The sequence below is a fragment of the Solanum verrucosum genome, unplaced genomic scaffold (genome assembly GCF_900185275.1).
Source record: "Solanum verrucosum unplaced genomic scaffold, falcon-dt-bn FXZP01000108.1, whole genome shotgun sequence".
Classification (NCBI taxonomy): domain Eukaryota; kingdom Viridiplantae; phylum Streptophyta; class Magnoliopsida; order Solanales; family Solanaceae; genus Solanum; species Solanum verrucosum.
The window spans coordinates 6,015,832-6,032,828 of NW_026020274.1; the positions used below are offsets into that span (position 1 = coordinate 6,015,832).

General features: G+C 41.3%; 1 protein-coding gene across 1 annotated transcript; it reads right to left on the bottom strand.

Moving 5' to 3' along the window:
- Positions 1 to 13,177: 13,177 nt before the first annotated feature.
- LOC125834055 (uncharacterized) lies at positions 13,178 to 14,281 on the bottom strand. The gene is made up of 3 exons (XM_049513225.1): positions 14,137 to 14,281; positions 13,845 to 14,053; positions 13,178 to 13,759 (listed from the first exon to the last, which is right to left on the bottom strand). Exons 1-3 carry the CDS (start codon positions 14,279 to 14,281, stop codon positions 13,178 to 13,180), a joined length of 936 nt encoding a protein of 311 aa, XP_049369182.1.
- Between the last annotated feature and the right edge of the window lie 2,716 nt (positions 14,282 to 16,997).

Below are 16,997 nucleotides of genomic sequence, written 5' to 3' on the forward strand. Positions count from 1 at the left end.
AGTACACCATCTCCCCCTTGGGAGAATACCCCCACTGTCTGCTTCTGGACTGCACCCTTAAGCTCTAGCAATATTGGATCATTGTCTTGCTTTTCCTTAACTTCTACTACTAAAGAGGATTGTGATCTATTCTGGACTATCACACCACCATCTGATGTGCTAGTAAGACTAACACCTAAGAGAGCAAGACGATGGACATCTTTTTCTACTTCATTCCCTTTTTCCTCAATATGTGCTACACCACCCTCTAGATTCACTTCTTTCTGGCCTTAAGGTAAGAGATAATCAATAGATAGGCACTAAGATACTACCCTTCTATTCTAAGACTGGCTCATTTGGAATTTCGATCTAAACATCCCAAATTCTACAATCGACTGAGGCATGACAGAATTGAAACCAATCCATGCCTAGAATTATATCAAAATCTACCATTTCTAACTTACAAGATCTGCTGAGGTGACTTTCTGAGAGACTGAGATAGGGCAGTCTCTGTATACCCGTCTAGCTATAACTGGGTCACCGACTGGAGTAGAGACTGAGAAAGGTTCTGAAAGAGTTTCTGGGCTAACACTGAATTGGATTGCTATATAAGGAGTTACAAAAGACAAAGTAGCCCCGTTGTCTTTCCACTGAGAGAACCATACGTGAGCCACATCCTTAAGCTGGTAGGATGCCAACTCAACCCTACCATTACCAGTCATTCGTATCACTCCAAAGATTTTCTTAACCTTACCAATGAAGTTCTGTGGGTTTTCACCAACTTGCGACCTTAAAATCTTAGGAGGATTCATCCTTACAAAATTTAGAACCCTATCTGCCACTGATCCACCATTTCTATTAATAGGAACTGGAACTTGCTGATTGTTCTCGTTCGTCATGCCTGAGCCAAAAGCTGAATTGGCATTTCGAAACTCTGAATTCGAAATTTCCTGATCTGGGACTAGAGGAACTGCGTTAACATTCCTTCCCTAAGCTCTATGAGAAGGCATGATCTTAAGCGCATAACGATGGACTAGAAAGGAGATCATACCAACACACGATAAGAATATCAAGAAAGTGAAGTTTTCCTAAAACACTTCATAACCTTCCTCTCAATAGATGTGGTGCACTTCACACCCATATAAAGGACTCTACTTAGTGCGGATTTTCAGACATCCTAGGACTCTTAAATCTAATGCTCTGATACCAAGTTTGTCACGCCTCGAGCTACCCAAAAGACGCGGACACGGGACCTAGGACCACAAGTGATCCCAAGCTAACCCTGCTGGCATGATCATGAGCATACTTAAGATAATAAACTGATGCAGAGGATAATTCATAAATAAATCTGAAAAGATGGGGAATACCCATATACTATAACTGAATATATCAAATCTGAGAGTTTAATACAAAAGAAATATCAAACTCAAAACACTAAGCTGAATCTAACTATGTCTGAATTAATCCTCTAAACTGACTAGAAATATTGGGACATGCCCCAACTAGATCTAGAAAAACTGAAACTAAAGACTAAAAGCGATAAAGATAAACATGTCACTAGTCCTCGAAGAATGAGGACCCACCACTGATGCTGCTGAACTGAAGATCGGGAATCGATCTAAGCGTGATCTGGATGCTGAGAACCTAAACCTACATCACGAGAAGATGTAGCGCATGTATGCGTCAGTACTTGAAGGGTACTGAGCATGCAGGATAGAGTAAAGCTGAAATAACATATAACTGAACAAAGCAATAGAGCAATGAAATAATCTGAACATGATATAGATACTGAAAATACTGGATACTGAGCTAACTGATGCAATGACCAAATTTATAACATGCTGAGACTAAATATTGACTGTACCGAAATATGGTCAATGCAATAGAGTCTGACTGAACTGTGGGAGCTATTAATAACCGACATAAAACAACATGAGCTAAATGTGGAGTCCGATGTATACGCCCCATCGAGAGGACCCAATATACCCGGCCAAAGGTATAGTGGAATGACTGGCGTGATCACTAAACTGATGTTGCCCACAGAGGGGACTTACACCTACGTGGCTCGTAGTTCTGGGACTATATGGGTACACTGAAACCCTAGTCCAACTCGGTATTATGCTACTCCCAATGAATTAAGTGGTTAACTGGTTATGGCGGAATTTCTGTAAATACTGGATAGCTCGAAACTGAACATGCAAACTGAGAATGCAACAATTAATCTGATAATGATGCATTCATAAACTGAGGCATGTAAAACTGAATACTGAAATATCTGACCTAGCATGTGTAATTCAAGAACTAAAGAAATACATAGCTAGGGTTTTGAAATTCATGCGATAAACTAAGCAATGAGATGATAATCTGATTTGGAACATTTAAATAACTAATTCATGATGATCTGTTGTAATTCTAGAAACCCTAGGTATGTTCATAATCATGGAATCAAAAATCTGACTGAATTCTAGGGACCTAATGGGCGAAAGGAACCCACTAGTGAAACCCACATACCTGGTGACGAATTCCACGGAGAAATCCTTTGATTTCGGGGCTGGAACTGATGGAACCTTGCTGCGTTCTTGAACTAGGGTTCTTGACCTTCTTTTCTCCTCTTAGCGTTCTAATTCTTTTAAGTTTGATTAATGATTTGACTAAGGTAAGTTCTAGTTATGTTTCTAGGTTTAAACTGATAAAAATCTCATGATTTAGGGTCTAAACGACGTATCTTAGGGGTTAAACGAAATAGGAAAAGACCAAAAGATCCCTGAATTAGCTGCTGTCGGAGTGATCTACGGATTGGACCTACGGGCCGTAGGTCAATCTACGGTCCGTAGATTGTGTCCGTAAGTCAAGCCTGTTCGACAGGCCTTCACTAAACCGAGCATAACTTTTTACTCGAAGGTCGGAATTTAGCAAACTCGGTGGCATTGGAAAGATAATTCAATTATCTATATAAAACTAGGTCATGGGACATATAATTCGTTTTGTGCTATGACCATCTGTAGTTGACCTATCAGAATTTTCAGCTAACTTGCTGTTGATCCTCATCTACGGTCAGACCTACGGACCGTGGATCGATTGACGGCCCGTACTGGTCGACCATAGTTTGTGTCAGAGGCTGGTAAGGGAAGTCTCAGTCCACGGACACAGACCACGGACCGTGGTCAGATATACGGACCGTGGGTCTGTCCGTGAGTCGGGACTTAGCCAAATTTTCTGACTGAGTTCTGGGGAAGTTTTCTGTAACGAACCACGGACCTGCAGGACGGACTGTGAGTCCATCTACGGTCCGTGGATGTTGTCCGTGAGTGCCACCTGTAACACCTGAAATCTGAAATCTCTATTTTTGGATATGGGGTGTTGCATTATCTCCCCCTTGGGACAATTCGTCCTCGAATGAAGACTAATCTAGCTGAAATAGAGGGATAGGGCTGCAATCCCTACCACTAAACATTGAGAACTGAATTTCTAACTGAACTGAGTTCCAAGAACATGCAAATACGCTGAAAATGCAAGTACAAACTGAAGGAACATGATTCTAAGACTGACTTTTTGCACGAGTGACTGAAAAACTGAAGAGGAACTATTACCTCAAGCTGGAATGGAATCGGAAGGAAAGAGGTGAGGATACTTGGACTTCATGGCTGCTTCTGCTTCGCAAGTAGCTCCCTCTACGGATTGATTCCTCCACAAAACCTTGACTGAAGCGACTTCTTTATTCCTGAACCTTCTAACCTGACGATAGAGAATCTCAACTGGTGTATCCTCACATGAAAGGCTATCTTTCATGGCCACACTCTCTAATGGTACTATGGTTGCGGGATCACCCACATACTTCTTCAAAAGAGAAATGTGAAAGACTGGATGCACTGCTGCTAAGTCTGCTGGCAACTCTAACTCATAAGCCACTTTACCAATCCTTTTCAAGATCCGGTAAGGGCCTACATATCTAGGAATGAGCTTTCCTTTCTCGCCAAATCTCATCACTCCCTTCATGGGCTACACTTTTAGGGAAACCCAATCATCAACTTGGAACTCTAGTTCCCTTCTTCTCACATCTGCATAAGACTTCTGGCGACTCTGAGCAGTCTTAAGTCTATCTCTAATGAGTTGCACTTTCTCCATAGCATCAAGGACAGAATCTGGTCCTATCAAGGCTGCTTCACCTACTTCAAACCAACCAACTGGAGATCTACATCTACGCCCATACAATGCCTCATAAGGGGCCATCTGAATGCTGGAATGGTAGCTATTGTTGTAGGCGAACTCTATTAGAGGAAGGTGATCATCCCAACTACCCTTGAAGTCGATCACACAAGCTCTCAACATGTCTTCTAAGGTTTGAATGGTACGCTCTGCCTGACCATCCATCTGTGGATGAAATGCTGGGCTAAGATAAACCTGAGTACCAAGACCTTTCTGAAATGACTTCCAGAAATTAGATGTAAACTGAGGACCCTTATCTGAGATGATAGACAAAGGAACTCCATGCAACCTCACAATCTCATTAATGTAAACCTTGGCGTAATCCTCCGCCGAATCTGCAGTCTTGACCACCAAAAAGCGAGAAGACTTAGTAACCCTATCAATAATCACCCAAATGGAGTCATGTTGTCTGCGAGTATGAGGTAAACCTGTGATGAAGTCCATGTTGATCACTTCCCACTTCCAAGTAGGAATGTTAATCTCTTGAGTCATACCTCCTGGTTTCAGATGTTCTACCTTGACTTGCAGGCAATTAGGGCACTTAGCCACGAAATCTGCTATATCTATTTTTATACCATTTTATCAGTAGATTTCCCGCAGATCACGGTACATCTTAGTGGCGCCTGGATGAATAGAATATCTGGAATTATGGGGTTCTGTGAGAATATGTTGTCTCAATTCACTCACATCAGGAACACACAATCTACCTTGATAGCGAAGTACACCATCTCCCCCTTGGGAGAATACCCCCACTGTCTGCTTCTGGACTGCACCCTTAAGCTCTAGCAATATTGGATCATTGTCTTGTTTTTCCTTAACTTCTACTACTAAAGAAGATTCTGATCTATTCTGGACTATCACACCACCATCTCATGTGCTAGTAAGACTAACTCCTAAGAGAGCAAGACGATGAACATCTTTTTCTACTTCATTCCCTTTTTCCTCAATATGTGCTACACCACCCTCTAGATTCACCTCTTTCTGGCCTTAAGGTAAGAGATAATCAATAGATAGGGACTAAGATACTACCTTTCTATTCTAAGACTGGCTCGTTTGGAAATTGGAACTAAACAACCCAAATTCTACCATCGACTGAGGCATGACAGAATTGAAACCAATCCATGCCTAGAATTATATCAAAATCTACCATTTCTAACTTTACAAGATCTGTTGAGGTGACTTTCTGAGAGGCTGAGATAGGGCAGTCTCTGTATACCCGTCTAGCTATAACTGGGTCACCGACTGGAGTAGAGACTGAGAAATGTTCTGAAAGAGTTTCTGGGCTAACACTGAATTAGATAGCTATATAAGGAGTTACAAAAGACAAAGTAGCCCCGTTGTTTTTTCCACTGAGAAAACCATACGTGAGCCACATCCTTAAGCTGGTAGGATGCCAACTCAACCCTACCATTACCAGTCATTCGCATCACTCCAAAGATTTTCTTAACCTTACCAATGAAGTTCTGTGGGTCTTCACCAACTTGCGACCTTAAAATCTTAGGAGGATTCATCCTTACAAAATTTAGAACCCTATCTGTCACTGATCCACCATTTCTATTAGTAGGAACTGGAACTTGCTAATTGTTCTCGTTCGTCATAACTGAGCCAAAAGATGAATTGGCATTTCGAAACTCTGCATTCGAAATTTCCTGATCTGGGACTATAGGAACAGCGTTAGGATTCCTTCCCTAAGCTCTATGAGAAAGCATGATCTTAAGCGCATAACGATGGATTAGAAAGGAGATCATACCAACGCACGATAAGAATATCAAGAAAGTGAAGTTTTCCTAAAACACTTCATAGCCTCCCTCTCATTAGATGTGGTGCACTTCACACCCATGAAAAGGACTCTACTTAGTGCGGCTTTTCAGACATCCTAGGACTCTTAAACCTAATTCTCTGATACCAAGTTTGTCACGCCCCGAGCTACCCCCTACGACGCGGACACGGGACCTAGGACCACAAGTGATCCCAAGCTAACCCTGCTGGCATGATCATGAGCATACGAAAGATAATAAACTGATGCGAAAGCTAATTCATAAATAAATCTGAAAAGATGGGAAATACCCATATACTATAACTGAATATATCAAATCTGAGAGTTTAATACAAAAGAAATATCAAACTCAAAACACTAAACTGAATCTACCTATGTCTGAATTAAGCCTCTAAATTGACTAGAAATATTGGGACATGCCCCAACTAGATCTAGAAAAACTGAAACTAAAGACTGAAAGCGATAAAGATAAACATGTCACTAGTCCTCGAAGAATGAGGACTCACCACTGATGCAGCTGAACTGAAGATCGGAAATCGATCTAAGCGTGATCTGGATGCTGAGAACCTAAACCTACATCACGAGAAGATGTAGCGCACGTATGCGTCAGTACTTGAAGGGTACTGAGCATGCAGGATAGAGTAAAGCTGAAATAACATATAACTGAACAAAGCAATAAAGCAATGAAATAATCTGAACATGATATAGCTACTGAAAATGCTAGATAGTGAGCTATCTGATGCAATGACCAAATTTATAACATGCTGACACTGAATATTGACTGTACTGAAATATGGTCAGTGCAATAGAGTCTGACTGAACTGTGGGAAATATTAATAACCGACATAAAACCACATGAGCTAAATGGGGAGTCCGATGATACGCCCCATCGAGAGAGCCCAATATACCCGGCCAAAGGTATAGAGGAATGACTGGCGTGATCACTAAACTGATGTTGCCCACAGAGGGGACTTACACCTACGTGGCTCGTAGTTCTGGCACTATATGGGTACGCTGAAACCCTAATCCAACTCGGTATTATGCTACTCCCAATGAATTAAGTGGTTAACTGGTTATGGATGAATTTCTGTAAATACTGGATAGCTCGAAACTGAACATGCAAACTGAGAATGCAACAATTAATCTGATAATGATGCATTCATAAATTGAGGCATGTAAAACTGAATACTGAAATATCTGACCTAGCATGTGTAATTCAAGAACTAAAGAAATACATAGCTAGGGTTCTGAAATTCATGCGATAAACTGAGCAATAACATGATAATCTGATTTGGGTCATTTAAATAACTAATTCATGATGATCTGCTGTAATTCTAGAAACCCTAGGTCTGTTCATAATCATGGAATCAAGAATCTGACTGAATTCTAGGGACCTAATGGGCGAAAGGAACCCACTAGTGAAATCCCACATACGTGGTGACGAATTCCACGAAAAAATCCTTTGATTTCGGGGCTGGAACTGATGGAACCTTGCTGCGTTCTTGAACTAGGGTTCTTGACCTTTTTTTCTCCTTTTAGCGTTCTAATTCTTCTGAGTTTGATTAATGATTTGACTAAGGTAAGTTCTAGTTATGTTTCTAGGTTTAAACTGATAAAAATCTCATGATTTAGGGTCTAAACGACGTTTCTTAGAGGTTAAACGAAATAGGAAAAAAACAAAAGATCCCTGAATTAGCTGCTGTCGTAGTGATCTACGGATTGGACCTACGGGCCGTAGGTCAATCTACGGTCCGTAGATTGCGTCCGTAAGTCAAGCCGGTTCGACAGGCCTTCACTAAACCGAGCATAACTTTTTACTCGGAGGTCGGAATTTAGCAAACTCGGTGGCGTTGGAAAGATAATTCAATTATCTATATAAAACTAGGTCATGGGACATATAATTCGGTTTGTTCTAAGATTTATGACCATCTGAAGTTGACCTATCAGAATTTTCAGCTAACTGACTGTTGATCCTCATCTACGGTTAGACCTACAGACCGTGGATCGATTGACGATCCGTGCTGGTCGACCGTAGTTTGTGTCAGAGGCTGGTAAGGGAAGTCTCGATCCACGGACACAGACCACGGACCGTGGTCAGATCTACGGATCGTGGGTCTGTCAGTGGGTTGGAACTTAGCCAAAATTTTTGTAACGAACCACGAACCTGCAGGATGGACCGTGAGTCCATCTACGGTCCGTGGATGGTGTCCGTGAGTGCCACCTGTAACACCAGAAATCTGAAATCTCTATTTTTGGATACGGGGTGTTATATTATCTCCCCCTCGGGACCATTCGTCCTCGAATGAAGACTAATCTAGCTGAAATTGAGGGAGAAGGCTGCAATCCCTACCACTAAACACTGAGAACTGAATTTGTAACTGAACTGAGTTCCAAGAACATGCAAATACGTTGAATATGCAAGTACAAACTGAAGGAACATGATTCTAAGACAGAATTTTCGCATGAGTGACTGAAAAACTGAAGAGGAACAATTACCTCAAGCTGGAATGGAATCGGAAGGAAAGAGGTGAGGATACTTGGACTTCATGGCTGCTTCTGCTTCCCACGTAGCTCCCTCTACGGACTGACTACTCCACAAAATCTTGACTGAAGCGACTTCTTTATTCCTCAACCTTCTAACCTGACGATTGAGAATCTCAATTGGTGTATCCTCATATGAAAGGCTATCTTTCTTGGCCACACTCTCTAATGGTACTATGGTTGCTGGATCACCCACACACTTCTTCAAAAGAGAAATGTGAAAGACTGGATGCACTGCTGCTAAGTCTGCTGGCAACTCTAACTCATAAGCCACTTTACCAATCCTTTTCAAGATCCAGTAAAGGCCTACATATCTGGGACTGAGCTTTCCTTTCTTGCCAAATCTCATCACTCCCTTCATGGGCGACACTTTTAGGGAAACCCAATCATCAACTTGGAACTCTAGTTCCCTTCTTCTCACATCTGCATAAGACTTCTGGCGACTCTGAGCAGTCTTAAGTCTATCTCAAATTAGTTGCACTTTCTCCATAGCATCAAGGACAGAATCTGGTCCTATCAAGGCTGCTTCACCTACTTCAAACCAACCAACTGGAGATCTACATCTACGCCCATACAATGCCTCATAAGGGGCCATCTGAATGCTGGAATGGTAGCTATTGTTGAAGGGGAACTCTATTAGAGAAAGGTGATCATCCCAACTACCCTTGAAGTCGATCACACAAGCTCTCAACATGTCCTCTAAGGTCTGAATGGTACCCTCTGCCTGACCATCCGTCTGTGGATGAAATGCTGTGCTGAGATTAACCTGAGTACCAAGACCTTTCTGAAATGACTTCTAGAAATTAGATGTAAACTGAGGACCTCTATCTGAGATGATAGACAAAGGAACTCCATGCAACCTCACAATCTCATTAATGTAAAGCTTGGTGTAATCCTCCGCCGAATCTGTAGTCTTGACCGCCAAAAAGCAAGAAGACTTAGTAACCCTATCAATAATCACCCAAATGGAGTCATGTTGTCTGCGAGTACGAGGTAAACCTGTGATGAAGTCCATGTTGATCACTTCCCACTTCCAAGTAGGAATGTCAATCTCTTGAGTCATACCTCCTGGTTTCAGATGTTCTATCTGGACTTGTTGGCAATTAGGGCACTTAGCCACAAAATCTGCTATATCTCTTTTTATACCATTTCACCAGTGGACTTCCCGCAGATCACGGTACATCTTAGTGGCACCTGGATGAATAGAATATCTGGAATTATGGGGTTCGCTGAGAATATGCTGTCTCAATTCACTCACATCAGGAACACACAATCTACCTTGATAGCGAAGTACACCATCTCCCCCTTGGGAGAATAACCCCACTGTCTGCTTCTGGACTGCACCATTAAGCTCTAGCAATATTGGATCATTGTCTTGTTTTTCCTTAACTTCTACTACTAAAGAAGATTCTGATCTATTCTGGACTATCACACCACCATTTGATGTGCTAGTAAGACTAACTCCTTAGAGAGCAAGACGATGAACATCTTTTTCTACTTCATTCCCTTTTTCCTCAATATGTGCTACACCACCCTCTAGATTCACCTCTTTCTGGCCTTAAGGTAAGAGATAATCAATAGATAGGCACTAAGATACTACCCTTCTATTCTAAGACTGGCTCGTTTGGAAATTGGAACTAAACAACCCAAATTCTACAATCGACTGAGGCATGACAGAATTGAAACCAATCCATGCCTAGAATTATATCAAAATCTATCATTTCTAACTTTACAAGATCTGCTGAGGTGACTTTCTGAGAGACTGAGATAAGGCAGTCTCTGTATACCCGTCTAGCTATAACTGGGTCACCGACTGGAGTAGAGACTGAGAAAGGTTCTGAAAGAGTTTCTGGGCTTACACTTAATTGGATTGCTATATAAAGAGTTACAAAAGACAAAGTAGCCCTGTTGTCTTTCCACTGAGAGAACCATACGTGAGCCACATCCTTAAGCTGGTAGGATGCGAACTCAACCCTACCATTACCAGTCATTCGCATCACTCCAAAGATTTTCTTAACCTTACCAATGAAGTTATGTGGGTCTTCACCAACTTGCGACCTTAAAATCTTCGGAGGATTCATCCTTACAAAATTTAGAACCCTATCTGCCACTGATCCACCATTTCTATTAGTAGGAACTGTAACTTGCTAATTGTTCTCGTTCGTCATACCTGAGCCAAAAGCTGAATTGGCATTTCGATACTCTGCATTCGAAATTTCCTGATCTGGGACTAGAGGAACTGCGTTAGCATTCCTTCCCTAAGCTCTATGAGAAGGCGTGATCTTAAGCGCATAACGATGGATTAGAAAGGAGATCATACCAATGCACGATAAGAATATCAAGAAAGTGAAGTTTTCCTAAAACACTTCATAGCCTCCCTCTCATTAGATGTGGTGCACTTCACACCCATGAAAAGGACTCTACTTAGTGCGGCTTTTCAGACATCCTAGGACTCTTAAACCTAATGCTCTGATACCAAGTTTGTCACGCCCCGAGCTACCCCCAAGACGCGGACACGGGACCTAGGACCACAAGTGATCCCAAGCTAACCCTGCTGGCATAATCATGAGCATACTAAAGATAATAAACTGATGCGGAAGCTAATTCATAAATAAATCTGAAAAGATGGGGAATACCCATATACTATAACTGAATATATCAAATCTGAGAGTTTAATACAAAAGAAATATCAAACTCAAAACACTAAGCTGAATCTAACTATGTCTGAATTAAGCCTCTAAACTGACTAGAAATATTGGGACATGCCCCAACTAGATCTAGAAAAACTGAAACTAAAGACTAAAAGTGTTAAAGATAAACATGTCACTAGTCCTCGAAGAATGAGGACTCACCACTGATGCTGCTGAACTGAAGATCGGGAATCGATCTAAGCGTGATCTGGATGCTGAGAACCTAAACCTAGATCACGAAAAGATGTAGCGCACGTATGCGTCAGTAATTGAAGGGTACTGAGCATGCAAGATAGAGTAAAGCTGAAATAACATATAACTGAACAAAGCAATAAAGCAATGAAATAATCTGAACATGATAAAGATACTGAAAATAGTAGATACTGAGCTAACTGATGCAATGACCAAATTTATAACATGCTGAGACTGAATATTGACTGTACTGAAATATCGTCAATGCAATAGAGTCTGACTGAACTGTGGGAGCTATTAATAACCGACATAAAACCACATGAACTAAATGTGGAGTCCGATGTATACGCCTCATAGAGAGGACCCAATATACTCGGCCAAAGGTATAGAGAAATGACTGGCGTGATCACTAAACTGATGCTGCCCACAGAGGGGACTTACACCTACGTGGCTCGTAGTTCTGGGACTATATGGGTACGCTGAAACCCTAGTCCAACTTGGTATTATGCTACTCCCAATGAATTAAGTGGTTAACTGGTTATGGATGAATTTCTGTAAATACTGGATAGCTCGAAACTGAACTTGCATACTAAGAATGCAACAATTAATCTGATAATGATGCATTCATAAACTGAGGCATGTAAAACTGAATACTGAAATATCTGACCTAGCATGTGTAATTCAAGAACCAAAGAAATACATAGCTAGGGTTCTGAAATTCATGCGATAAACTGAGCAATAACATGATAATCTTATTTGGAACATTTAAATAACTAATTCATGATGATCTGCTGTAATTATAGAAACCCTGGGTCTGTTCATAATCATGGAATCAAGAATCTGACTGAATTCTAGGGACCTAATGGGCGAAAGGAACCCACTGGTGAAATCCCACATACCTGGTGACGAATTCCACGGAGAAATCCTTTGATTTCGGGGCTGGAACTGATGGAACCTTGCTGTGTTCTTGAACTAGGGTTCTTGACCTTTTTTTCTCCTCTTAGCGTTCTAATTCTTCTAAGTTTGATTAATGATTTGACTAAGGTAAGTTCTAGTTATGTTTCTAGGTTTAAACTGATAAAAATCTCATGATTTAGGGTCTAAACGACGTATCTTAGGGGTTAAACGAAATAGGAAAAGACCAAAAGATCCCTGAATTAGCTGCTGTCGGAGTGATCTACGGATTGGACCTACGGGCCGTAGGTCAATCTACGGTCCGTAGATTGCGTCCGTAAGTCAAGCCTGTTCGACAGACCTTCACTAAAACTAGCATAACTTTTTACTCGGAGGTCAGAATTTAGCAAACTTGGTGGCGTTGGAAAGATAATTCAATTATCTATCTAACCATAGGTAATGGGACACATAATTCGTTTTTTGCTAAGAGGTATGACCATCTGAACTTGATCTATCAGAATTTTCAGCTAACTGGCTGTTGATGCTCATCTACGGTCATACCTACGGACCGTGGATCGATTGACAGTCCGTGCTGGTCGACCGTAGTTTGTGTAAGAGGCTGGTAAGGGAAGTCCTGATCCACGGACACAGACCACGGACCGTGGTCAGATCTACGGACCGTGGGTCTGTCCGTGAGTCGAGACTTAGTCAAATTTTCTGACTGAGTTTTGGGGAAGTTTTCTATAACGAACCACGGACCTGCAGGACGGACCATGAGTCCATCTACGGTCCGTGGATGGTGTCCGTGAGTGCCACCTGTAACACCAGAAATCTGAAATCTCTATTTTTGGATACGGGGTGTTACAAACCTCTTCAACACGGAAACCAATTCCTAAACTTATGCCACATTAAAATTTGCTGCAATGATGACTCGTAAAGTACCATCTCTCCCAAAGAATGCATACCTCAAATGTGATGGTAGAGCCTTAAGCTCCAATTTCGGTGCCTCCTCAACACACGGTCTAAAAGGTGGAGAGTCGCGATTCTTCATGTCTAATTCCAATCTCTTTGGTTTTGAAGGGATTTCAAGCCTATCAAGTGCGGCGACCAATTCATCATAGTCTTCAATACCATCACCATCAAAGTTCATCATTACCGCTGTTAGTGCATCAACACCCAACCTCTCTTTAATAGGCACCTCAAAACCACTCTCTACAATATGTGTCACCATAGATACTGATTTGAGCTCAATACTCTGCTTCATGGACCTAGAGATATTGAAAGTTGACTCTTCATTATTCAATCGGAGTTTCATCTGCCCTTTCTCCATATCAACCAAGGCGCGCCCAGTGACTAGGAAAGGTCTCCCAAGGATAATGGAAACCTCAAAATCAACATCACAATCAAGTATCACAAAATCCACCGGAAAGATAAAAGGCTCCACTTTCACTAGTATATCTTGGAGCACACCAATGGGCTTCTTCACAGTTCCATCAGCCAGTCACATCACAGTTGGTCTAAACCCAACTTGTAAATAGACAATGGCATCAAATTGATACTAGCACCCAAATCGCACAATGCCTTTGAAAAATGTACCAACCCAATGGTACAAGGAATAGTGAAATCCCCAGGATCTTTCTTCTTCTGCACAAGGACCTTGTAGCAATAGCACTAAAATGTTGCAACTTATCATCATCTTCAAAACTAATGGCCCGCTTTTTAGTGACCAAATCCTTCATAAACTTTGCATACCCAGGCATTTGCTCCAAAGCTTCTATCAACGGTACATTGATGGAGAGCTGGTTCAACATACTAATAAGCTTGCGGTATTTGCCTTCTTCAGTCTTCTTCACTAACCTTTGTGGGAAGGGAGGTGGAGGTCTAGGCATGGAACAACTTTTGGAGTTATCTCTGCTTCCTTCTCTGTTGCATTCTCAGGCTCTTCATTTACCTCAATCACATCATTATCTTTACTAACCCTAACGTCAACCCCAGACGACATCAGTACATCAATGGTCTGCTTACCCCCTCAGGTAGTGACTGTCATACAATGCCCATCATTCTTTAGAATCTGGATGGTGTTTCTAGGAAGTGTGCATGGTTGACGTGGGTTCACTGTAGTAGACAACTGAGTCATCTACTGCTCAAGATGCTTGATTGACACTGCATGGGAATCAACTTTTTGACAAATACCAGACAAGTCATTTCGCATCTCCTTCACATTCTCATCAGTTGCATCAAACCTTCTCATCATCTCCTGCATCATATCCTCAATATGTGACATATTACCTCCGGCTTCCCTATTACCAGATTCCCAATTTTGAAGAGGTACATAAGGTCCAACCCGATCATTTTTATTACCATAATTGTTTCGGTTGTAGTTGTTGTCGCGAATGTAGTTCCCATCCCGGACATAATGACCTCATCGATTGTAGTTGCCATAGTTCCGACCTTGGTTTCCTTGACCTCGACACCAATTATCCGTATTGGAACCTTGGGCGTTGGCTCGGAAACCCGCCCTGATCATTCACCGCATAAGTATCCTCTTCATAGTAACATTCCACACCCAGTGGTGGATTTCTTGTCAAATAATTGACAGCATTTACCTTTGCCACACCTCCTCTCACATGTTTCAACACCCACCCAATTCGGTCCTCATCTGAGCCATCTCCTCATGAATCTCATCTGCAGACTGGTTGTTTGTAGCTTGAATGGCAAACGTGTTTCTCCTAGTATCTGACTTTCTAGTGCTCCATGCTTTATTATTTCAGGAAATCTTCTCCAGTTTCTCCGCAATCTACTCAAAAATGCACTCACCATATGAACCTCCAGTGATAGTATCAACCACCGCCTTACTATTGTCATCCTGACCTCGGTAGAAATACTCTTTCAGCGATTCATCATCAATGCGGTGATTTGGAACACTTCGTATGAAAGCAGTGAACCTGTCCTAAGAGTTACTCACAGATTCTCCTGGTAATGCTACGAAGTTGTTTAGTTTATCTTTGTGGTTCAACTTCTTTGACACATGAAAGAATCTTGCAAAGAACACCTCAGTTAGTTATCCCCATGTGTAGATTGAGTTATAAGGAAGCTTATTAAACCACACAGCAACATCGCTCAAATTATACCTCCCTAAAGAAGCGTCATTGGTTAGAGGTATGTTGTGAAATGAGAATCTTGGAATTCTTGAAATACCTCTCTGTCTCAGGTAACCTGCTTTGGTGCTGGGTTTTACCGCTCTGGCGGGGCCGCTACAGTGGGGTGACTGCCACTGTGGTGGGCTTGACGTGAATTAAAGTCGTTAATAAACCCCTAAACGACTTTATTATGCAATTTTCAACTTTTAGAGCTAAGGAAAAAATCCTAGGTGACTCCTACTCATTTTTCACCATTCTTGAGGCTAGAGATAAGCTTTTCACTCCCCAAATCTATTTTTCGATCCGTAGAACGTAATAGAACGGGTGAATATTGTTAGGGGAGGGATTTTTTATGGATTCTATGGTGGAAACAACCCTAAATTGGATAATTGGGATCATGGGTATGATCTAGGATTCATAGAATTGTTAGTAATTCGGGTAATTACTGATTGTTTATTGATTTCCATGCTATTATGATTGTTTATAGACCAAGAACAAGCGGAACGAATTCGGAAAGGGAAGGATCAAGTTTCTTAGGGTTTCAAGTTTGTTTCGAGGTAGGTGATGGTTGTGATTCTATGATTGTGTGATGTATGTTTGTTCTTGCTTCATTATGATACTTGTATGTATGATTGTTGCAATGTTGATCACACTTGTTGTATATGAGATATATGAATGATGATTGTCATGAAATCATGACTTAGATATATGATCTTGATGATATACTTGTGATTGTGATTGTGGTGTGTTGAATGGATCGGTTGCCACATTCTGGCATAACTATCGGATCGGTTGCCACATTACAGCATAATTATAGGATCGGATACCACGTTTTGATATGCTAACTATTTGGGTTTAGGTTCCATGAGAGAACCTATGATTTGATATAAAATGTGAAGTTGTTCCTTGTTCGTAAATGTTGATAATATTGTATATGTTGATATATATGCATGTGATTATAATGTTGTCTTGACTTGCTTATGTTTCACTTAGTGGGATAGCCGCGTGATCCTACCAGTACACTGTGGTTGTGTACTGATACTGCACTTGCTCTTATTTTTGTTGAGTACAAGGTATCTTCAAGAGGCTACTGACAGACCTCGCTTAGGAGATCAATGATCGTCACTTCGAATTCAAGGGTGAGCCAATTCTTCCGGGCTACCATGGGATTCTCTTTAGTCTATGTCCACCATTTTCGGACTTAGACATTTGTTTTAGTTAGTTCATTAGTATGGGGTTGTATCCCTTCTTGTTTAGACTTGGATCATTGTTAGATGTTTTGGTACATTGACTTTCAGGTTCTAGGTTATTTCTTCCGCATTCTTAGTTTATTATTATTAGACTTTTGTTAGAGTTTATGGGAACTCTCTTTATGTTCTTAGTATGTAACTTGCTTCCGTAACTTTCATGCCTTAGTTCTGGTTTAGTTGTTTGGTTTGAGTTGTAGTAGTGGTTCTCCCACCGGAGTGTTAGTGTGGGTGCCAATCACGACGGTCTGGGTCGTGACAATATTTATACGGCCTCTAATTTTATGGATGTTTGCAAGTCAGATCAAGTGATTTTCCTTGTGGAATTTCT